General features: G+C 39.6%; 1 protein-coding gene across 2 annotated transcripts in view; it reads left to right on the top strand.

Moving 5' to 3' along the window:
- cdkal1 (CDK5 regulatory subunit associated protein 1-like 1) overlaps nt 1–25,347 on the top strand; it is a 600,053-nt gene that overhangs the window by 440,820 nt on the left and 133,886 nt on the right. For both annotated transcript variants that reach the window (XM_072560914.1, XM_072560913.1), the window contains exon 12: nt 7,160–7,222. In XM_072560914.1, the coding sequence (XP_072417015.1) occupies nt 7,160–7,222 (63 nt within the window). The remainder of the gene's footprint in view (nt 1–7,159; nt 7,223–25,347) is intronic.

Consider the following 25,347-nt stretch of genomic DNA (forward strand, 5'->3'; position numbering starts at 1 on the left):
TAATAGTGAATGATTATGATGTAGTAGGCATCACAGAGACTTGGTTACAGGGGGGTCAGGACTGGCAGTTAAACCTCCATGGTTTTTCAACTTATCGAAAAGACAGAGAGGTGGGCAGAGGGGGTGGGGTTGCCTTGTTAGTTAAGAACAAAATTAAATCTATGGTATTGAATGACATAGCGTCGGATGATGTGGAGTCTGTGTGGGTGGAATTGAGGAACCACAAAGGCAAAAAAACCATAATTGGAGTTGTGTATAGACCTCCTAACAGTGGTCAGGACCAGGGACGCAACATGTACCGGGAAATAGAGAAGGCATGTCAGAAAGGCAAGGTTACATTGATCATGGGAGACTTCAATATGCAGGAGGGCTGGGTAAATAATGTTGCTAGTGGATCTAAAGAAAGGGAATTCGTGGAATGCTTACAGGATGGCTTTTTGGAACAGCTTGTCATGGAGCCCACAAGAGAGCAGGCTATTCTGGACCTAGTGCTTTGCAATGAACCAGACTCTATAAAAGATCTTAAAGTAAGGGAACCCTTAGGAAGTAGCGACCATAATATGGTAGAGTTCAGTCTGGAGTTTGAAAGGGAGAAGGCAAAATCGGATTTAATGGTGTTACAGTTGAATAAAGGTAATTATGAGGGCATGAGAGAGGAACTGACTAAAATAGACTGGAAGCAGAGGCTAACCGGGAAGACAGTAGAGCAAAAATGGCAGGAGTTTGTAGGTATAATTGAGGACACTGTACAGAGGTTCATTCCCAAGAAAAGAACGATTAACCGGGGAGGAATTAGACAACCTTGGCTGACAAAGGAAGTCAGGAAATGTATTAAAGAAAAAGGGAGATCCGATAAAGTGGCTAAGAACAGTGGGAAATCAGAAGATTGGGAAGGATACAAAAGCAAACAAAGGATAACAAAGAGTGTAATAAGAAATGAGAGGATCAAATATGAAGGTAGGCTAGCCAGTAATATTAGAAATGATAGTAAAAGTTTCTTTCAGTACATAAGAAACAAACGACAGGCAAAAGTAGACATTGGGCCACTTCAAACTGATGCAGGAAGCCTAGTGATGGGAGATAAGGAAATAGCAGGAGAACTTAATAAGTACTTTGCGTCAGTTTTCACAGTGGAAGACATGAGTAATATCCCAAAAATTAAAGGGTGTCACGGGGCTGAGTTGAGTATGGTTGCCATTACGAAAGAGAGAGTGCGAGAAAAGTTAAAAAGTCTTAAAAATGATAAATCTCCTGGCCCCGATGGGATACACCCTAGAGTTCTGAGAGAGGTGGCTGAGGAAATAGCAGAGGCATTGGTTGAGATCTTTCAAGAGTCACTGGAGTCAGGAAAGGTCCCGGATGATTGGAAGATGGCTGTTGTAACCCCCTTGTTCAAGAAAGGATCAAGGCAAAAGATGGAAAATTATAGGCCAATCAGCTTAACCTCGGTTGTTGGTAAAATTCTAGAATCCATCATTAAGGATGAGGTTTCTAAATTCTTGGAAGAGCAGAGTCTGATTAGAACAAGTCAACATGGATTTAGTAAAGGGAGGTCATGCCTGACAAACCTGTTGGAATTTTTTGAAGAGGTAACAAGTAGGTTAGACCAGGGAAACCCAGTGGATGTGGTCTATCTAGACTTTCAAAAGGCCTTTGATAAGGTGCCACACGGGAGACTGCTGAGCAAGGTGAGGGCCCATGGTGTTCGAGGTGAGCTGCTGGGATGGATTGAGGATTGGCTGTCTAACAGAAGGCAGAGAGTTGGGATAAAAGGTTCTTTTTCAGAATGGCAGCCGGTGACGAGCGGTGTCCCGCAGGGTTCGGTGCTGGGGCCACAGCTGTTCGCATTATATATTAATGATTTGGATGAGGGAACCGGGGGCATTCTAGCGAAGTTTGCCGATGATACAAAGTTAGGTGGACAGGCAGGTAGTACTGAGGAAGTGGGGAGGCTACAGAAGGATCTAGACAGGTTGGGAGAGTGGTCTAGGAAATGGCTGATGGAATTTAACGTGAGCAAGTGCGAGGTCTTGCACTTTGGCAAAAAGAATAAAAGCATGGACTACTTTCTAAATGGTGAGAAAATTAATAAAGCCAAAGCACAAAGGGATCTGGGAGTGCTAGTCGAGGATTCTCTAAAGGTCAACATGCAGGTTGAGTCTGTGATTAAGAAAGCGAATGCAATGTTGTCTCTTATCTCAAGAGGGTTGGAATATAAAAGCAGAGATGTACTACTAAGACTTTATAAAGCTCTGGTTAGGCCCCATTTGGAGTACTGTGTCCAGTTTTGGTCCCCACACCTCAGGAAGGACATACTGGCACTGGAACGTGTCCAGCGGAGATTCACATGGATGATCCCTGGAATGACAGGTCTAGCATATGAGGAACGGCTGAGGATACTGGGATTGTATTCGTTGGAGTTTAGAAGATTAAGGGAGACTTAATAGAGACGTACAAAATAATACATGGCTTGGAAAAGGTGGATGCTAGGAAATTGTTTCCGTTAGACGAGGAGACTAGGATCCGTGGACACAGCCTTAGAATTAGAGGGGGTCATTTCAGAACAGAAATGCGGAGACATTTCTTCAGCCAGAGAGTGGTGGGCCTGTGGAATTCATTGCCACGGAGTGCAGTGGAAGCCGGGACGCTAAATGTCTTCTAGGCCGAGATTGATAGATTCTTGTTGTCTAGAGGAATTAAGGGCTACGGGGAGAACGCTGGTAAGTGGAGCTGAAATGCGCATCAGCCATGATTGAATGGCGGAGTGGACTCGATGGGCCGAATGGCCTTACTTCCACTCCTATGTCTTATGGTCTTATGGACATAGCATTTCCTCTTATGGTAATCAAATAGCCTGACATTTAATTCAATAATAACGTCACAAAGTGCTACTAAACTATTGAATGTAGGATCATTGCATACAGTCTGAAATACAGTATTGTTAGCATGCAGGAGTAGTTTTTCAGAGTGACAAGTGTGTATTCACAATTGATTAAGCTTGAGTTCAGCTTTCTTTAACTACTTGATAACTTGGCTGGAGACTCACAAGCATAATGGGAAAGTTCAGACTCTCATATGACAAAAAGTAAATTAATTCTGAGGTGATTTATTCAGTCAAAAAATAAGGAAAAGGGCACGTGTTATTTTGTCTTTGTCTTTCCACAGTAGATATTATTTTGATTTCTCAAATAAGCCAACCTTTGCGTAAGTTTTTACAGAAAAACTAAGGATAGAATTTTTCTCTTCCCTGGTGTGGCATGAGCAATGGTGAAAAGTTGATAAGTATGGGAAGAATGAAAAAAGTAGAATCTCAACATCAAGAAAAGGTTTTGTAGTATTCCCCTTGATGCTTAAATGTTGACTTCAGAATCTCGCTGTTGAGCAGTGACCTTATTCCCATGCATTTGTATCTCATTATTATTCCAACTCTCATTTATTTGCCACTTCCAATTCTCTCCATCTCAAGAAACTAGACAGCACAAATTCCCATCCACAATAATGTCCCTACATGCGCCATGGATACTGTTCTCCTTCCCCACCATCCTCCTTTACCATCCAATCATGCAAGTCAGTATTGATGAACTAACATCCTTCCTACATCACTATGCCTGCTTTCTGACCAACACACTTAGCACTTCAGCCTTTCAATGCTTTACTATGGAACTCATGTACACCCATGGTTTGCATGCTTCTACCATTTGCATTGCATGCAGGGCTCGCCAGCATCTCCAAAGGATGCATATTGTGTCTCTTAGTTTGTTTCCTTAGCACTCAACTCACTTTGCTTACTTGGAGGCTGCCACTCTTTTAATATTTTATATTGCTTGTGTATATGCTGAGTTTAACATTGACTTACCAACTACCAGCCTCTGTGATTTGTTTTTTATTGCACAGGGTTTTTAATGCTGAGTTATAGGCTGCTAGTGCTGTTGCTTGCAGTATTTTTTGTAAGTGTTTGCTGACATCACCAATCTGCTGATAATTTCAAACTGCACATGTTCACTTCCCAATTATTTTCATTTTGTGCACGCACAATAAAAAAGCCATTTTTCTTTTAAATTTGCATGTATCAATCAGTACTTTGATTCAATATTTTTTATATTAGGGTGTTTACTATCTTAATCTTGTTACCTTAGATATACTTTGTCTGCAGAGCTACAAATATTGTAACTTGTGGTTTACTTCAATATATACCAACTAAACAAGCTACTGCATCCTCTCAGCCATTTTATGCCAACTGATAATCACTTTTGGCTACTTCATGCTGCTTTCAGCCATGAGCATCCTCAACAGGGATGGTGCGGATCATCAAAAACTGCAAAAGCACCTAATCAAGAAAGATGAGGATAGTTTTTTTTTATATAAAGGAAGTGATTTTATCACAGCCATTTTGGTACAATGTAGGGACAAAGCCTCATTGGAGAGATTTAAGCATTTGTACCATTATTGAATGATTTGAGAAATAAATTATTCTTTGTCAACAAGTCTGCATGAATTATCAAAAATGAAATGTATAAACTATGTATCACTTTCACTGGTGTGCTGTTATTTAGTTGGATAGTTTCTAAGTACCATCAAAACTAACTGTGATGGTGTGAGGCATGCATTGGCTAGGATAAGCTGGCCAAGGATACTTAAGGGGTTGACAGTAGATAGGCAATGGCAGACATTTAAAGAACACATGGATGAACTTTAAAATTTGTACATCCCTGTCTGGTGTAAGAGTAAGACAGAGAAGGTGGCTCAACCTTGGCCAACAAGGGAAATCAGCGATAGTGTGAAAGCCAAGGAGGAGGAAAATAAATTGGCCAGAAAAAGCTGCAAACCTGAGGACTGGGAGAAATTTAATATTCAGCAGAGGAGGACAAAGGCTTTAATTCGGAAGGGGAAAATAGAATACAAGAGTTAGCTTGTAGAAAACACAAAACTGACCGCAAAAGCTTTTATTGATATGTGAAGAGAAAAAGACTGGTGAAGACAAATGTAGGACCCTCACAGCTAGAATCAGGTAAGTTCAAAACAGACAACAAAGATGACAAACCTGTTGAATAAATACTTTGGATTGGCACAAATAACCTTCCAGAAATGGTAGGGGACAGCGAGTCAAGCATGAAGGAGGAACTGAAGGAATTCCTTATTAGTCAGGAAATGCTATTGTGGAAATTGATGGGATTAAAACCCAATAGGTTCCCCAAGGCCTGATGCTGTGCATCAGAGTACTTAAGGAACTGGCCCTGTAGTAGTGAATGCATTGATGATAATTTTCCAGCATTCTATAGATTCTGGGCAGTTCCAATGGACTGGAGGGTAGCTAATGTAACCCCACTTTTTACAAAAGGAGGGACAGTGAAAATAATTATGGGTCAGTTATCCTGACATCAGTGGTGGGGAAATTGCTGGAGTTCATTATTAAGGATGTAATGACTGAGCATTTGGAAAGTGGTGACAGGATCGGTCCAAATCAGCATGGATTCACTAAAGAGAAATATGCTTTACAAATTTTCTGGAATGTTTTGAGAATGTGACCCGTAGAATGGACAAGGTTGAATTAGTCGATGTTGTGTGTCTGAACTTCCAAAAGGCTTTTAGTAAGGTCCCACACAGGAGATTAGTAAGCAAACTTAAAGTTCATAGTATCAGAGGTAATGTATTAATGTGGATAGAGAACTGATTGGCAGACAGGAAGCAGAGAGCTGGAAATAATGGGTCCTTTTATTGGCAGGCAGCGATAAAAGACTGAGGGGTGACCTTATAGAGATTTACAAAATTATGGGGCATGCATAGGGTAAATAGGAAAAGTCTTTTCACTGGTGTCGGGGAGTCCAGAGCTAGAGGGTATAGGTTTAGGGTGAGAGGGGAAAGATATAAAAGAGACCTAAGGGGTAACTTTTTCACACAGAGGGTGGTAAGGGTATGGAATGAGCTACCAGCGGAAGTGGTGGAGACTTTGTACAATTGCAACATTTAAGAGGCATTTGGATGAGTATATGAATAGGAAGGGTTTGGAGGGATATGGGCCGGGTGTTGGCAGGTGGGACTAGATTGGGCTGGGATATCTGGTCAGCATGGATGGGTTGGACCGAAGGGTCTGTTTCCATGTTGTACATCTCTATGACTCTATATGACTCTAAATGGGGAATCTCAGGGTTTGGTGCTGGGACCCAGCTGTCCATAGCATACGTTAACAATTTATTGTATTTCATATCTCCAAATTTGCAGACGACACTGAGCTGGGTGGCAGTATATGCTATGAGGAGGATGTTAAGAGGCTGCAGGGTGACTTGGACAGGCTGGCTGAGTGGGCAAATACTTGGCAAATGCAATATAATGTGGATAAGTGTGAGATTATCCACTTTAGTTGCAAAAATAGGAAGACAGATTATTATCTGAATGGTGGCAGTTTAGGAAAAGGTGAGATGCATTGAGACCTGGGTGTGGTGGTGGAATAGTCGCTGAAGGTTAGCATGCAGGTGCAGCAGATAGTGAGGAAAGCTAATGGCATGTTGGCCTTCATAGAGAGTGGATTTGAATATGGGAATAAGGATGTCTTGCTGCAGTTATACAGGGCCTTGGTAAGGCCACACCTTGAATATTGTGTGCAGGTTTGGTCTCCTAGTCTGAGGAAGGACATGCTTACTATTGAAGGAGTCCAGCAAAAGATCAGACTGATTCCCAGGATGGCAGAACTGACAAATGAAGAAAAACTAGATTGACTGGGCTTGTACTGATTGGAATTTAGAAGAATGATTGGGGATCTCGGAGAAAAAAAATAAAATCCTGATGGAACCAGACAGACTCGATGCGTGTAGACTTTTCCCGATGTTGGGAAGTCCGGAATTAAGGGTCACAGTCTAAGAATATGGGATAAGCCATTCAGGACTGAGATGAGAAGAAATTTCTTCACTCAGTTGTGAACCTGTGGAATCCTCCACCACAGAAGGCTGTTGGGGCCAATTCATTAAATATATTCAAAAGGGAGCTGTACATGGCCCTTGCGGTTAACGGGATCAAAGGAATTTGAGAGGGGGAAACTGAAATTGCATGATCAGCCACTATCATATTGACTAGTGGTGCAGGCCCAAAGGGCCGAATGACCTAGACCTGTACCTATTTTCTATATTTCTGTGTTTATAAATATTGGCTGTTTCTTTCTTTTCAGAAAAAACAGAGAACAAGGATGCTGTCCCAGCTATTTCAGTCCTATACTCCGTATGATCATAAGGTAAGATAGCTATGATATCCATTGTGGTATAGAATAACGGCTCTCATGATTATGCTTTTTCACTATTGTTAATATTCTATTAAGTATTGGGAAAGTATAATGCACCATTTATAATAGATGTCGGATGCCTCAAAATAAAGATCAAATGTAAGATTTCTAGCTCAACTGCAGTACAGCAGACTTCAGCAAATTAAGTCTGAGAATAGAAATTTTACAAATGGCCATTGATTGATCCAAGTTAGAGCTCCTAAAAGAAGTCATTTTTAATCAATTTTGCAGAATTAAAACTATTAAGTTTTTTTTTACCCATATGGCTACCTCATTTTGTTGTATTAATATTTTGGTGTTGATGTGTGGAGCAAATGTGATGAAGGTTTTAACTATTGTTATTATTTTGAACCGAGAGTCTTAAACTGAACAAAATCGTATATAGTTTTACGTTCGACAGCAAGGGAAGGCCTTAGGTTAATTTATGAACGTTGTGAGGGCCATGTGAATGTTTCAAAATGCATTTTAAAAAACCCCTGAAGTGAACTGCTCAATGCTTTAGAAAATGAGTAAACAAGAGCAACTATCAGTATGTGGCGTTCGTGCATAAGTTTCTTGCAGATAGAGTCTAGTCATTCAGGGAAGAAAAACGTGTCAGTGCAGCAGTGGAGTTTATCGGTTTTCAGAACAATCAAGGCAAAAAATAAGGAGCCCTGAGTGGTTTAAGGTCAGTAAGAGAAAGCTCCAGAAACAGAATGCTGTTGAAGATGAGTGCAATGAATCCATGTTAAGAAATAAGTGAGTTGTCCAAATAGTTTGTTTACAAGTCTCATGAAAAGACATTAACTAAAGAAGATCACAACACATGATTGCAGAGGTTTACTGGAAAAATTCCAAGTGCAGTGGTGCCAACTGAACAATAAACTTTAAAATGGAAACAGGATGACCCTTCACAGAGTTTTGAATATCTGTAAAGTTGTTGAGAGATTGAAAGGTTTGAATCATCATTTCTGAAACTTGTATTAAGACAGTTTCAAATAGTTCTTACAGCGTGTAAAATAATCCATGCTTATTTTTTGTGTACATTCAACTTGGATGTTCCTCTGTTAAAAATACATCGGCAGTCTTTTATTATGTTTAGTGACTGGCCACCATAGCAACTAAATTGTGAAGTTTAAACTAATTGTTGAGCAAGCCAGAGATCTCAGTTGTCCACTATTATAATCAGCTGGTATGTTAACACAGAGATGTGAAATCAAATACTGGGATTATTTTTTATTGTGTTTGACCAGTTAGGACACAGCTGTATTTTGAGTGTTTTGTCTTTTTAATTTTTGTAGCTCTTGGCTTTCATTTTTCAATTCTCCAAAGGGGTTTGTAGGATGGGAAAACAGTGCTGGATCTATCTTAAAATCCTGACTTCAGGTATATGAAATAAAAATCAACAAAGCAGAAAGGTAGAGAATCTTGGACAGAAAGAACAAAGGAATTAGTAATGTGAAAAAGTGGGGTTTGTAGCTGCTTGAGGTTTTAGAAAGGACACTGATTAAGGATGTGAGACGTACATACACAATTTCTGTTTCTTCATCCAAGTCATAGATCTCTGATGACAAGCACAAGCTTCAGCATAAACTCCTGGGAGACACTACTTGTCACATCAGGATACAATGTCTTTCTTCCCATTGTCTTGTTTCTATCTGAGGCCATGTCACAAGGCCACCTTCAATTCCATGCATTTTGTTTTTGCAAAACATCTTCTGTGTGGAATTGTAACAAATATCCAATGAGCAATATACATAGAAACTATCTATGAGACAGATGACATGCTTAAAATATCTCAACTAGATAATTGAGTTATGGTTTACCTTTTGTAAATCCATGTTGATGCTCTTTGATCAGCTCCTATTTGTCGAAGTCATCAGTCACTCTGTTTCTGAGATTTTAGTAACTATCCATTATTTATGAAAAATTGATAGATTTGTAGATTTATGTTCATGCCTTCCTTTCCTTTTTAATGAGTGGAATGGCATATGCAACTTTTGAATTAAAAGGTACAATTCCAAATCTGAAGTACAGTCAAAAGATTATGTATCTGTCATTTCTTCACCATTGTCTTTTAATATTCTGAAATGGAAATGATCGAGTTTTGGAAATATGTCTATTCTAATGCACACCATTTTCAATGTTACTACTTTTTTTTAATAGCTTAAGTCTTGTAGGCTAAAGATTTGTTGGTGTAGCATCACTTCAAAGGGGAACTATCCTCTGTGTAGAATCTACCATAGCAGCTAACATCTCAGACTGTTACTTCTGCAGCCTGCACAGGTTCTCTCTTCATATTAATGAAGAAACCCATAAAGGTAGCAGCCAATAGTGCTCTCTATTCTAAGGGAAATAATGTAGTCTGCATGGCATTCCTTTGAAACAGCAACTACAGAGACACCAGTTTAGCCCAATGAATTCATCCCTTGGTTTGAAGGTCCACTAGGGTTGAAGAGCTTCCAAGAGAGAGACCTTCAGGTGAACCCTGGTTTTATACCTTTTAGATGGTTTTCTGGAGTTTTCTATTGTTCTGGCCAATAATGGAGATACACTTAATAATTTGAAATAGAGTCAGTCATTTGGATGGCCTGCTATTGTTAATTTCTTGTGTAGCAGGACCCGGTGCCTTTGTTTTGTAGATTAGTTGTTCGGGGTATGTCTGTCCAGGATAACTGTTGCCTTTTACATTATACTAACGTCATTAGCACCTGCCTTCTATGTTTGCTTTGTGTCTGTTGTGTGGATTTGGAGATTTAAGAGTTTTACATGGCCAATATACCCAGTATCCCTTGCTATTTGGACAAGTTAACAATCTATCTGTGTTTTAGCCACTGGGAGGCTACTACAAAATTTTGATTTTTAAAAGACAAAAGAAGTAAACACCTCTTTTGATGAAGGGTTGAAAAACTAAGAATGGAATTTGTCATGGTCCAATGGGTTTTTAATCAACAAAATTTAACTGCTAACCTCAGTAGATCTTAGGTTGAATTGAAATCAAGCTGGATCCACATCTTTGAAAAGTGGCCACAATTCAGCTTTTTAAGGTTTGCAAGGTACTTAGAAGTACCAGTATTTGGAGTTTCATCAGGTTCCCAGAAACTTCTGCTGTGTGAGAGAGAGATAGACTTGCAGTTCCTGCACTTTATTCTTCACTGACCATCTGGGCGTATAAAACAAAAGCTAAGTCCAGAAAAGGTTACTATGCAGCCATTAGCATAGACACCCCATTCTCTAATCAAAGCTAGGATTTCCAGCAAATAAGGGCCATAAATCCCATCTCTCATCTCCCTGCAAGCTTTGCTTGCCTTTTCTCTTAAGCCACTTTGCTTCTGTAACCAGTAGTTAAACCAGAGCACACATTAAACTTTTGACTTAATTTTAGGAAATATTCTGAAACAGTTCCATATCTTCCAGTTTTTCACATCGTGCTTTAATCTTTTTTATAAATATGGCACAAAGTTTATTTTCAAATTGTGAGCAGTATAGTTTTGCAGATTTTTACCACCCAATTAATTTCATATGGATATCCTTTAAAGATTGAGAGTTGACATTGACAGAAGCCAAACCTGTGGCCTCCAGTGTTGAAATCCTGCTCTGTTTTCTATCTACATGATTCAATATTGGTGTTGTGACATTTAAAACTAATGATCAATTACAATTTATTGTTACAAGTGAAAAGGTTTGTTAGAAATTTCTAGCTTGTAGATATTGGAAGTTGAGAGTTGTGTTTTTATATATTTGTTCATAGGATGTGAGTATTTCTGGGTACACCAGCACTTATTGTCAGTCCTTAATTGACCTCGAGGGCATCATGGTGAGCTGCCTTCCTGTACAGCTGCAATCCTTGAGGTGTACACCCACAGTGCTATCAGGAAGATAGTTCCAAGATTTTGGTGATGTGATAGTGGAGAACCGGCAATATAGTTCCAAATCAGGGAAGTGTGAGACTTTGTGGAGCTTCTTATGAAGCTTCTTATCAAGGATTTTATAAGAGTTGGTCACTTGTGATACCATCTTCCTTGTATTGGTTTAACCACAGCACTTAGTTCAGCGTTAAAGATATATTAGCCCTGTTAAAGACTTTTTTTCCCCCTCAGGATGCATTTTTCAAGCTTTTCTAAATCCGAACAGTTTGAAGTTTAATGCATTTCCTTGAACTTATTCCAATAAACTACTCAACCACTCAGCAGTTTTACCAGATAGTTTAATGTTGTAGCTTCACTCACCCAAATCCTTTTCTTTCCTTTTTAAGTTTTCAGTGCTGTAGCTTGTCAATAAATGGAAAATGTCACCGATAACTTGATGCTAAAAGCAACCTAAGAGTTTTTTCTCCTTACCTCATCCCCTAACCTCTTCTTCCCCTGTGGAAGCGTGTTGCTATGCTCACTCAAGTCTCAATGTTGACTCCAATTATCATGTGACAGTGTCCTATGCACAACATATTTCACCTTTGGCATCTCTATTATTAAACAATTAGAGTCGTAGAGATGTACAGCATGGAAACAGACCTTTTGGTCCAACCCGTCCATGCCGACCAAATATCCCAACCCAATCTAGTCCCACCTGCCAGCACTTGGCCCATATCCCTCCAAACCTTTCCTCTTCATTTACCCATCCAAATGCCTCTTAAATATTGCAATTGTACCAGCCTCCACCACTTACTCTGCAGCTCATTCCAAAAAAAATACTACCCTTTGTGTGAAAAAGTTGTCCCGCAGGTCTTTTTTATATCTTTCCCCTCTCACCCTAAACCTATACCCTCTAGTTCTGGATGCCCCAACCCCAGGGAAAAGACTTTTCCTAGTTACCCTATCCATGCCCCTCATAATTTTGTAAATCTCTATAAGGTCACCCCTCAGCCTCTGGCGTTGCAGGAGAAACAACCCCAGCCTGTTCAAACTCTCCTTATAGCTCAAATCCTCCAACCCTGGCAACATCCTTGTAAATCTTTTCTGAACCTTTTCAAGTTTCACAACATCTTTCTGATAGGAAGGAGACCAGAATTGCATGCAATATTCCAAAAGTGGCCTGACCAATAAAGGAAAACATACCAAACGCTTTCTTCACTATCCTATCTACCTGCAACTCCACTTTCAAGGAGCTATGAACCTGCAATCCAAGGTCTCTTTGTTCAATAACACTCCCTAGGACCTTACCATTAAGTGTATAAGGCCTGCTAAGATTTGCTTTCCCAAAATGGAACACCTCCCATTTATCTGCATTAAACTCCATCTGCCACTTCTCAGCCCATTGGCCCATCTGGTCAAGATCCTGTTGTAATCTGAGGTAACCCTCTTCGCTGTCCACTACACCTCCACTTTTGGTGTCATCTGCAAACTTACTGACTGTACCTCTTATGCCCGCATCCAAATCATTTATGTAAATGACAAAAAGTAGAGAACCCAGCACCAATCCTTGTGGCACTCCACTGGTCACAGGCCTCCAGTCTGAAAAACAACCCTCCACCACCACCACCTACCTTTGAGCCAGTTCTGTATCCAAATGGTGAGTTCTCTCTGTATTCGGTGAGATCTATCCTTGCTAATCAGTCTCCCATGGGGAACCTTGTCGAACGCCTTACTGAAATCCATATAGATCACATCTACCACTCTGCCCTCATCAATCATTTTTGTGACTTCCTCAAAACCCTCAATCAAGTTTATGAGACATGATTTCCCACACACAAAACGATGTTGACTATCCCTAATCAGTCCTTGCCTTTCCACAGTAAATACTGATGCAAAATATTTGTTTAGTATCTCCCCCATTTTCTGCGGCTCCCCACAAAGGCCACTTGCTGATCTTTGAGGGGCCCTATTCTCTCCCTAGTTACCCTTTTATCCTTAATGTATTTGTAAAAACTCTTTGGGTTCTCCTTAATTCTATTTGCCAAAGCTATCTCATGTCCTCTTTTTGCCCTCCTGATTTACCTCTTAAGTATACTTCTAGTTCTTTATACTCTTCTAAGGATTCCCTCGATCTATCCTGTCTATACCTGACATATGCTTCCTTCTTTTTCTGAACCAAACCCTCAATGTTTTTAGTCATCCAGCATTCCCTATACCTACCAGCCTTCCCTTTCACCCTGACAGGAATATACTTTCTCTGGATCCTTGTTATCTCATTTCTGAAGGCTTCCCATTTCCCAGCCATCCCTTTACCTGCAAACATCTGTCCCAATCAGCTTTTGAAATTTCTTGCCTAATACCGTCAAAATTGGCCTTTCTCCAATTTAGAACTTCAACTTTTAAATCTGGTCTCTCCTTTTCCATCATTATTTTAAATCTAATAGAATTATGGTCGTTGGTCCCAAAGTGCTCCCCCACTGACACCTCAGTCACCTGCCCTGCCTTAGTTCCCAAGAGTAGGTCAAGTTTTCCACTTCTCTAGTAGGTACATCCACATACTGAATCAGAAAATTGTCTTGTACACGCTTAACAAATTCCTCTCCATCTCAACCCTTAATACTATGGCAGTCCCAGTCTATGTTTGGAAAGTTATAATTCCCTACCATAACTACTCTATTTTTTCTTATAGATAGCTGAGATCTCCTTACAAGTTTGTTTCTCAATTTCCCTCTGACTATTAGGGAGTCTATAATACAATCCCAATAAGGTGATCATCCCTTTCTTATTTCTCAATTCCACTCAAATTACTTCCCTGAATGTATTTCCAGGAATATCCTCCCTCAGCACAGCTGTAATGCTATCCCTTATCAAAAATGCCACCCCCCTCCGCTTTTGCCTCCCTTTCTATCCTTCCTGTAGCATTTGTATCCTGGAACATTAAGCTGCCAGTCCTGCCCATCACGAGACATGTTTCTGTAATTGCTATGATATCCCAGTCCCGTGTTCCTAACCATGCCCTGAGTTCATATCTGCCTTCCCTGTTAGGTCCCTTGCATTGAAATAAATGCAGTTTAACTTATTAGTCCTACCTTGTCCTTGCCTGCCCTGACTGTTTGATTCGTTTCTCTTCTCACCTGTACCAGTCTCAGATCGATCTCTTTCCTCACTATCTCCCTGGGTCCTACCCCCCCACTTTAGTAGTTTGAATCCTCCCTTGCAGCTCCTCCAAATCTCCCTGCCAGTATATTAGTCCCCTTCCAATTTAGGTACAATCCGTCGTTCTTGTACAGGTCATTGCTACCCCAAAAGAGATTCCAATGATCCAAAAATGTGAATCCTTCCCCCATATACCAGCTCCTCAGCCATGCATCCATCTGCTCTATTCTCCTATGCCTGCCCTCACTAGCTCATAGCACTGGGAGTAATCCAGATATTACTACTTTTGAGGACCTCCTGTTTAAATTCCAGCCTAACTCTCTGTAATCTCCCTTCAGAATCTCAACCTTTTGCCTTCCTATGTCATTGCTTCCAATGTGGACAGTGACCTCTTGCTGGCCCCTCTTCCCCCGTGAGAACATTCTATACCGTGTCTGAGACATCCTTGATCCTGGCACCATAGAAGCAACACACCATTCTGCTTTTTCTCTGTTGGCCACAGAAACATCTGTCTGTACGTCTGACTACAGAATCCCCTAATACAATTGATCTCTTGGAACCCGACGTACCCCTCATTGCATTAGAGCCAGTCTCCAAACCAGAAACTTGGCTGTTCGTGCTACGATCCCCTGAGAATCCATTTTCCAAAACAGCATACATGTTTGAAATGAATATATCCACAAAAGACTCCTGCACTAGCTGCCTACCTCTCTTACCTTTCCTGGAGTTAACCCATCTATGTGACTATATCTGAGACTTTACCCCGCTTCCTATAACTGCCATCCATCACATACGATTGCTGTTGCAAATTCCTCGTTGCTTCTAACTGTCTCTCCAACCGATCCATTCAATCTGATAAGATTCGCAGCCAGCAGCGTTTATGGCAGATATAATCCGCAGTAACCCTTAAACTCTCTTTAAACTCTCTCATCTGACAAGAAGCACATGTCACTCAATTAAAGGCTGTTTTTGTTCCTTCACAATCCACAGACCAAGAAAATAACACCGTCTTACTCCTCTGCAAACACTGCTCCAATTTAAATTAATAGTTATGGCTTATATTTTAAGTTTAATCAAGAGAGATATCTCCAAAAACATACAATCAAGAAAGAACTTACTCTACTCACGACTGCAGATTCTCTCTAGGCCACACTTAAAACAATGATTAACTTATCTGGTTCTGTGCTGTGAACTTTGCCCAACAGTTCCTCCAAGATCAGTTTTGAATTTCACTATTTGATAATTTTCCAGATGCACTCCAGTGTCCAGCGATACAACGAATTGAAACATCAAAGGCAGCAACTGTGCAGGTTCTCTCTCGTTCTCTCTCTCATTTTCTCTCTCTCGTTCTCTCTCTATCACCATGTGCTTCCTTTGTCTGTTCTTCTCCCTTTTAAAACTGCTGTTGTATTGACTTTTTTTTCCAAAGTTCCAAAACAATGCAAAAGCATATAAAACAGTAATTGCTGCTCCTGCCATTCAAGGAAATCAGCTCCAGCACCTAAAATACCTCAAAAAATGAGCAGCTGTTACAGCAGCACAGGAATAATGAGTCTTTGCTTAGCCATGTGATATTTGCACATGAATCAATGTAGAAGAGGGAGAATTGCAATTACAGAAACCTTCATTGTTGTCTCAAGTGGTCTTTCTCAACTGTAAAATTGATTTATCCTTAAATAACTTTTCCAGATTTTCACCAACATGATAACAGGAATGCCAGAAAACCATTCAATAAGTAATAATTTTCCTTTTATTTGTCTAATACTAATAATCCTTTAAATATCAGTCACCAGACATACCAAGCTTGCACTATCATTCAATAACAACATGGTTGATCTGGTCACGTTCTCAACCCTGCTTTAAGATCTGCCGTCCGTAGCACTTGATTAGTTTGTCTTTATAACATTATTTAACTCTGCCTTGAATAAATTCAGTGCCCCAGCTTCCGCTATTTTCTGGTGAAGAGAATTCCACTGAATAACAATCCTCTGAGAGAAATAAAATCTCCTCATATCTATCTTTACAGGGAGACCTCTAATTGAGCTGTGTGCTCTAGTTCTAGTATCCTCCACAAAAGGAAATATCTATCTTGCTTTCACCCTAGCACATCCCCTCAGGACCATACGTGCTTCAATAATGTAATGTCTCACTTTTTTCACTCCAGTGGGTACTCCATAGCCTTATCTGATTCAATAATCCCCTCATCGCAGGAATGAGTCAAGAAAACGTAAAGGTTTTATGGTTTTCTATTTAGTAGTCTGTATGATGTATATCATAGATGGTCATGTTCCTGTGAAGACAGATATCTTAAACTTTATTAATTACCCTATTTACATGGTTACAGTATCATAGATTTACATAGTGTGGTTTCTGTGTTTACTGGTGTGACTCTACATTACGTACATGTAGCTGACTGACTGAAGACATGACACTGACACCATGGCACAGAGCTTGACTGAAGAAGAAGCAGGTAACTTGATGTCAGAACATCACATGTGCTGTTATATAACTGTCTTTAAGGTAGGTATAACTGTCTTTAAGGTAGGGGTCTGTCTTCTGGAATCTATACCATAATACAACATCCACTTAAAGAATGAAAATCCTTTTCCTGTAATATATACAAAGATGCAAATAGATAAATTGGACAGAATCTTATAGGGGCGAGAGTAACATAGGCCATGTGGAAATATTGTGTGAGAACTCTGGCAAAGCCTATCTCTACTTTGGCAGTGTCTTGCTGCAATTTTTAACTAAACTTTGGGCACCAATGTCAGATTCCCACCAGGGAGCAGTGAATTGTAATATTAAGGTGGATTGTTACCTATTAACCGCGTTATTAACTACACAACTAAATTGAAGGTAAGAGACAGTTGGTGGTGGTGGACTAAACATAGGAACATTTAGTTCTGTTGATTTTTTAGACTGGATGCCTATGACCAGCAATGTGCCACAAGGATTGATGCTGGGTCTACTGCTTTTTGTCATTTATATGAATGATTTGGATGCGAATATAGGGGGAATGATTAGTAAGTTTGTAGATGACACCAAAATTGGTGGTGTCGTGGACAGTAAAGAAGGTTACCTCAGAGTACGACGGGACTTGATAAGACAGGCCAATGGGCCAACATGGGGCAGAACGCATTTAATTTAGATAAATATGAGGAGTTGCATTTTGGTAACGCAAATCAGAACAGGACTTATGCACCTTAATGGTAGGATCCTACAGGGTTTGGCCAAACAAAGAGCCCTTGGGCTGCAGGTTCATAGTTCCTTGAAGGTGGAATTGTGGGTCCAAAGGGTGGTAAAGAGTTATTTGGTCTGCTTGCCTATATTAACTTCAGTGCATTGAGTATAGGAGTTGGGAGGTGAAGTTGCAGCTGCACAGGACATTGATTAGGCCATTTTTGTGTTCACTTGTGGTCTCCTGCTATAGGAAAGATGTTGTTAAACTTGAAAGGGTGCAGAAAAGATTTACAAGGATGTTGCCGGGATTGGAGAGTTTGAGCTATAGGCAGGGGTTATTTTCCCTGGAGCGTCGGAGGCTGAGGGGTGACCTTATAGAGATGCATAAAATCATGAGCGGCATGGATAGCTTGAATATCCAAGGTCTTTTCCCCAGGGTATGGGAGTCCAGAACTAGATGGCATAGATTTGGAGTGAGAGGGGAAAGATTTAGAAGGGACCTAAAGGGCAACATTTTCATGTAGAGCTGTTGCATATATGGAATGAGCTGCCAAGGGAGGCGGTGGAGACTGGTACAATTACAAAATTTCAAAGGCATCTAGAATAGGAAGGGTTTGAGGTCTATGGGCAAAATGCTGGCAAATGGGACTAGATTAAATTTAGGGTATCTGATCGGCATGGACAAGTATATGATTCTATGTGCACTTTCCTTTGTTATGGACCAGGCCCAATCCCTCAAAGCATGTTTAAGTAGGTAGCCTAGCCCGTAACTTTGCTATTTGTTTCAGGTAAGTGTATAGTGGATATTCCCGGAGTGAATTAGCTGGTCAGACTGCTGAGTTTTAAACAAACAGGAATTATTTATGGAATGAAACACAACAAACCAAAAATGGAATACCCAAATAACTTAACCTATCCAAACCTGAAAGGCTATCCCGACTTAATGATGCTGTTCCAAAATACTTGCAACAATCCCAATAAACAAACCCCTTCGCACAAATAGTAAAAATGACACTAAAAGCTTACAGGTTATGAAGTCTGAAGGCAGGAGGAGGGGGTAAGCGTCCAGTTTCAACTGTGACCCTGACTCAACTAACCCCCGAACTGAGTTGACCTGCCCAGCTCGAGAGCTGGTTACACCCCCTTGATTATACCAGTTTTGTTTTTTTAGAAGAGTTGAAAGCTTTCTGCCTGAAGCATTATCTGTTAGGTATAAACAAAAAATAGTGGGACACACTAGCAACTAGCATTGAAAACCTGCTGCAAAGACACTTTGCATGCAAGGATAGACACCCAGTTCAGGTATATTAGGACAGGCTGGATCTCAAGGCTGCTTGCTCACTTTGTACTTACCGTGCTTTGCCTAGCCATGCCTATTAGTGCAACTTGCTGTTATAGTATTCCTCCGTGTAATGGGCAAGCATCTTGCTCTGTGGCCATGTATTACATCAATCACACACCTGCACCATGTGCCAGAAGCTTTTGCTCCAAGTATACTGCAGATGCAGAGAGTCAGCAGCTATGTCTTGACATTTTCGGGGAGTATTCCTCACTGAAACACATTCCCAGCAAGACAGCATCTGGTACCAGTCCAGGGCATTGGTTATCTGTTAGGGGTGCTTTCAGTCAGGAGGATACATGCCTCTCCAGTGTGTAGGGTGAATCACAATCTGTCCTGTGCCATTGTTTGGAGGGGATGAATTGTAGGCATCAGTCCAAGGTCTGGGCACTTCTGATCCAGGGATATCTGGTTAGGTCATTCAAGGCATTGGGCCACAGTTACTCCATTGTGTGCAACCAGGAATACTAAGGGTAATGAAGGGCAGGGGCCAAGGGTAACTTCTGATGCAGGAAGAAAGCTCAGGAAAATACTTGAGAAGATTGGCAGTCACAAGCTGCAGCAGACTCTCAAAATAGTTATCAATTCATTCTGTATAGATATGAAGATATGTTATCATGTTGGCACACTTACGGTTGGGGCTAATCACGCAAACAAACAGATACATCAGTGAAGATGGACAACTGAAACTCCTCCACGATAACACTGAACACTGGAGGCTCCCCACGATCCTTTTTCAGCCCCCTACTATACTCCCTGTATATCCACAACTATGTAGCCAAATTCCAAATTAATGCCATCTACAAGTTTGCTGTCGACACCATCATGGTAGGGCAGATATCAAACAATGATGAGTCAGAGTATAGAAAGGAGATAGAGGGCTTGGTGACTTGGTACAATGATAAAACCTCTCTCTCTCAACATTGGCAAGACTAAAGAACTGATCATTGACTTCAGAAAGAACCGAGGAGAATTTGCCCCATCTACGTTAGTAGAGCAGAGATTGAGTGGGCTGAGACCGTCATGTTCCTAGGAGTGATGATAACCTGGACTTGCCATATAGATCCAGTGGTCATGAAGGCACAACAAAGCCTCTTCTTTCTAAGGCAGTTTAGGAAATTTGGCATATCCGTAAGGACTTTCACCAACTTTTACACACACACCATTGAAACCAAACTGTCCAGGTGCATAATAATCTGGTATGGCAATTGTTCTGTCCAGGATGTGTGCACAGCCCAGACCATCACGAAAACCAACCTCCCATCCATGAAATCCATTTACACCAATTGTTTATGCTGCAAGGCTGCCAACATCATCAAAGACTCATCCTACCTCAATAATGCTCTCCTACAAACTCTTCCATCAGGCAGAAGATGCAAAAGCCTGAACATATGCACAAGCAGGTTCAAGAACAGCTTCTTCCCTGCTATTATTAGACTGACAAATGGACTCTCTAACTTTAAATAATGTTGATCTTCTTAATGTTGTTCTTGCCTCACGCATGTCCTATGTGGTGTAACCTGTATGCCTCACTCTGTCCAAGTTTTTTTCACCCTATGATCTGTATGTCCTTGCTTACTATGTTCTGTCTGTGCTGCTTGCAAACAAAGCTTTTCACTTTATGGAAGTACATGTAACAGTAAATCAAATCGATCAATCAATCAAATATATTGTGCTAAGGTGGAAAAGCTGCCTGTTATTTCCAGTAGCAATCAGAGAAGGAAGGAAATATGGTTACTTGGTCCCTCAATGTAACAAAACATTCCAAAATAATAAATGGAGAGAAATTATATAAATTCAGGTGTAATGTATGTGAAAACATTAAACATGGATGGTACTCCCTGTTGTCATATGAGAAGATAAGAGCTATATCGTAATGTATGTAATATATATTTTAATGTGTTATTTTTGAGGTTTGGATATTTAATTTTGAACTCCTGGAATAGGGGTTTATTGTGTGCCTGAAGGAGTTTAATGATTAACTTTTAAGTATTTATATAGCCAAGGTGTATTATTTTATAAAACAGTCAGAGAGAAAGACTTCTGGATAGTAATGGGTTATTGTTTATAACTGGAGAATTTCACTAGCGAATGAAGTAAGTAGTTGTGCATTCGGATCCAGTTTCGTAGATCGGGAATTGATGTATTTTCTTCTTTTGATTAGGGAAAATACCCATCGCTTGGGGAAAGAAAAGATTGTCTTTATTTTCAGTTCGGCAGCTCTGCAGATTGTCTGCCTGCCCACCATATATAAATAACTCATTAAAGGTCAATTAAACATCTTAAAAGCTGAAACAATCTCAATATTTCGCTGTCCATTGCCATTAAATAGTTAGTGTGGACAGCCAGCAGGAGTGGGCAATCTGATTTTTTCTAAAAGTGTTTAAGATAGCAAGAAGAAAAGGGACTCCAATGATTGGAGGATACCAATTGTCCATTGGTGCATCCAAGATGATAGCACCTCCTTTTCTTCTTATTCACCCAATCTGTGAAACCCATTCAGCACTCCTTTGCCCTTCTTCCTTGCCAACCCTCTGCTTCATCAAATGCTGACAATAGTGTCTTCCTCTAGAATCATGATACTGCTGGGACTGCTTGAGTTGCTGTCCAATGAGATTTGCTGGTAGTTCCCAAAGGCAGGACGCCCTCCCCAGTGAAGGGCAGATATTCCACGAAGAACTCACTTAGCATGACCACAGTGCTTTATGAATGTTGACTCTGCTTCTTAACACTAGACAGCTAGCTGTCAACTTTTCTTCCTGAGGTTACAACCCTTCCCACCCATCTTGTTATATCTTGCCTGTGGTCATTTGCCTTATCAGGAGTTGCATTGGCTAATTTGCACACTGCAAGGTCTCCCAAACAGTTATGGCAGAAATAATCAGTTATTCTGTTTATGAGGTGTTGATTGAGACTAAATGTTGGACAGGACACTGGGAGAAGCCCCTTGCTGCTCTTCAAATAATGCTGCAGCATTTATATGTTCACCTGAACAGCCTCAAATTAATATTATCAAAATGGTGGCAATACGTGACAAAATGTTGACACCCTCTATATTATATTGAAGCTATTAGCCTTGGTCATATGTTCACATCCCTAGAGGAACCTTAAACAAATGACCTCTCACTCTGAGATGGTAATCCTACTGCCACTGGGCCAACTAAATGTTCAAAGGGGAGAAAAGAAGTGTATTCATGAGGAAAACATTTTTATTTTCAATTAGAACAACTGATTTAAAAATAATTTCCCTGTGGAGATGTATCACTGAACTTACACAATTTCAATAGCTGAAACTATTTCCTTTTCCGATGTCTGATCCTTTTTCTGATGAAATAATGTATCACAGGCTATAGCATTGCTGAAAGCATTTGTAAATGTGTTATTTGCAGCAGATGTCACAACCATTTACTACAGATTGTTGCTTATCATAAAGGCTTTGGAGAACCTAATCGCAGACTTTATAAAGCGGTTGAATTTAGTAGGAAACATCATGATGCTTTTCCTCTGAAATTACAAACTCAGAAATTTTTTTTCATATTTCTTACTTCATTGTTCTACTCTAAAGAATTTATTTCTGCATGTTGCTGAAAGAGGCAGGCTTTGGTGTAGCCTTCAAAATTGAGAAGTGACATTGTCTGTTTTCATTGTACTAAGTATTTTTCATGCAGTCTGTATATAACGACACTTCAGCAACAAATGTGATGCATTTCTTTAAATATCTGATTTTTATTTTCTGATTTCACCTTCAGACTTTGTGAGTGAACAGAATAGAAAATGTGTAATTCTAATTTTTGGAAGCCATTTTCATTCTAAAATGCAGATGATTTTGTAAGAATGGACTCATGCCATTGTTGCTAAGTGTCATGAATGTTACCATATGTTAATTTTGAATCAATTCAGAAATTCATTTTATTTCTAAATTGACCTCTGTTCATTTCCTCTAAGTAAGTACATTCTGAACTTACGTCCGTGAATCAGCTTCATATTCTAAGTTAACAAACCTTGACAGTATTTATAGTTAAGTTCACGTTGATTGATGGAAATGATTCTGCACCAACTGGCCCTCTGATAGTTCACATTAATCATAATCTGAACCAAAGCTCAGTTTAGCTTTTTATTATGCATCTACAGTATTGAAGTCACATTAAGATAAAATGCCTAAAAATGGACAAATTTTGCTTTTGTACCAGTGTCTTAACAGTGTCCAGCCCCCTTTTGCTTTGAACAGGATTGATTATTTGAGAATGAAATTCTGTATTCTCATCATAATGATAATTCAACCATCTTACTAATAAAACATAAAAATAAATAAACTAATATTATCTTCCTATCCAATTAGGTTAACTGCTACTATGTCATCTGTCTTATTTGAGTGATGTTAATGAAACAGGTTTTGGAGTCAATGGGATTAAGCTTTGCTGAGTGGATAAAATTGTTAGCTTGCTTATATATAACTGTTTTGATGTGGATTAACTTCTTGTTGCCAACAGATCTGTTGCCTAATGTATATTTCTGAAATTTCCCAATAGCTGGTCAATATATAAAAGTTTTAATTAATCTCTACTACTGCTTTCCATAAATATTTGTTAAAATACAAAAGCATACACATTATACTTTTGGACTTCTGGTGGTTCTCAGAAATACTCGACCATTTACTACAGATTGTTGCTTATCATAAAGGCTTTGGAGAACCTAATCACAGACTTTATAAAGTGGTTGAATTTAATAGGAAACATCATGATGTTTTTCCTCTGAAATTACAAACTCAGAATTTTTTTTTCTAAGCTAAAACAATTAAACCACCTTTTGAAGTTACATCATTCAAACTATTGAATTGGCTTATAAGATACCAAAACTGGTTAAAAATGTGAGATTTACCATGATGGCTGCTAGTTTCACCTTGTGGTAGCTGACATCTCAACCAGAATGTGACATAGGGTAAGTGAAGAGTGTGTATGTGGAATTCTCTGCCACAGAAAGCAGTTGTGGTAAAAACATAGAGTGTTTTTAAGAATGAGGTTGATATTGTTCTTAGGGCTAAAGGAATCGAAAGAGAAAGTTGGAATAAGATAACAGTTTGATTAGCCATGATCGTAATGAATGGTGGAGCAGGCTCGAAGGGCTTTATGGCTTAATCTTGCTCCTATTTTCAGTGTTTCTATACATTCTGTTTAAGGACCTGTCACCTTGCTTAAGATCTGTGGAACCTTTCTCTGCTGGAGAATTATTTATCTTTTGGATATCCTTTGTTGAAGGTGTGGGTCAGTTAGCTCAGTAGCCAAGAAGACTGATTTGCGATAAGAATAACAGCAACAGCGTGGGTTCAAATTCCACACTGGCTGAGGCTACCATGAAGGACTCTCCTTCTCAATCTCTCCTTAGTCTATGGTGACTTTGTAAGGTTAAACAGCTACCAAATGTCTCTCCCAAGTGAGTGAGTAGGACTGTGTTGACTTACTTTAAAAACAGAAATTTTTGAAGAAACACAAGAAGTATAGAAGCATCTGAGGTGAAAAGACTGAATTAAATTTTTAGTGCAGTGACCCTTCTTCAGAAACGATCGAGGAAAATGTTGTATTTATGCTGATGATGGGGTGGAGAGAAAAAGGAGTGAGCTGATTGGATGGTATAGAGCCCAAAAAGAGATGCAAGGTTAGGCAGATTTGATTTCCAAGCTTTTGAATTCTGTCTCTTTGTGATCTTGTAGCTCTACTGTTTATGGTGTTCCCACTTTTATCAGCCTTTTCACTGTGTTTTCCCCAAGTCCCCCCATCTTCTATGGTCAAAATGAACTTTTTCCCTGACAAAATTGACATTTCCCACCTTTCACTGTCTAAAACACAATTTTTAAAAAAAATCTCTAGCTGCAGGCTTTATAAATTTTCTTACCAAAATCACAATTTATTTAAAGTCAGAGTTCTTTTAAATCTTTAATTTTCCCTGAGTTATCTTCTTCTGTTTGACTCTTTGACTAGATTTCTTTACATTTGTGCTTTTTTGAATTAAATAAATTCTGACGTTTCCCAAATTATGCAACCCTAGTTGAAGTTTCTCTTATGGCCCTTTCATAGTTTAACAAACAATGTTTCATGGAGCCTGATGTTAGTGCTGTTGATGCTCATTAAGAGAGGTGGGAATTCTCTTTGACATTCCATTGCTTTTGCTTTCTGGTCTTTGTCCTGTTTTCATAAAACTTTCCCTTTTTATCTTAGGGATATCTAACTTTACTCCTGAAGTTTTCTCTTGCTCCAACCAGAGTTTTCTTCACTAAGTTCTCTGCTATTTTCTTAGTATGGCTGGGCTTTTCTGTCTCTTCTGAGGCCAAATTGTTCTTCCTACACTTTTTATTAACTTTTTGGTAAAGGTTTGGATGTGGAGTGCAGACCTTGCTCTGTTACTGTCTCCGGAACTGCCAGAGTCTGTTTCTGTCAGTAATTGCATTTCAGCTGCTAACTGATTGTAAATTTATAAAATCGTAACACTGTTAACATGATAAGTACAATCTTCAATAATTCTTTCTCTGGTATTTCTGGAATTTTCTTCTCACAGAGAGCAACAATCTGACATAG

Source organism: Chiloscyllium punctatum, chromosome 41 (assembly GCF_047496795.1).
Source record: "Chiloscyllium punctatum isolate Juve2018m chromosome 41, sChiPun1.3, whole genome shotgun sequence".
NCBI lineage: Eukaryota > Metazoa > Chordata > Chondrichthyes > Orectolobiformes > Hemiscylliidae > Chiloscyllium > Chiloscyllium punctatum.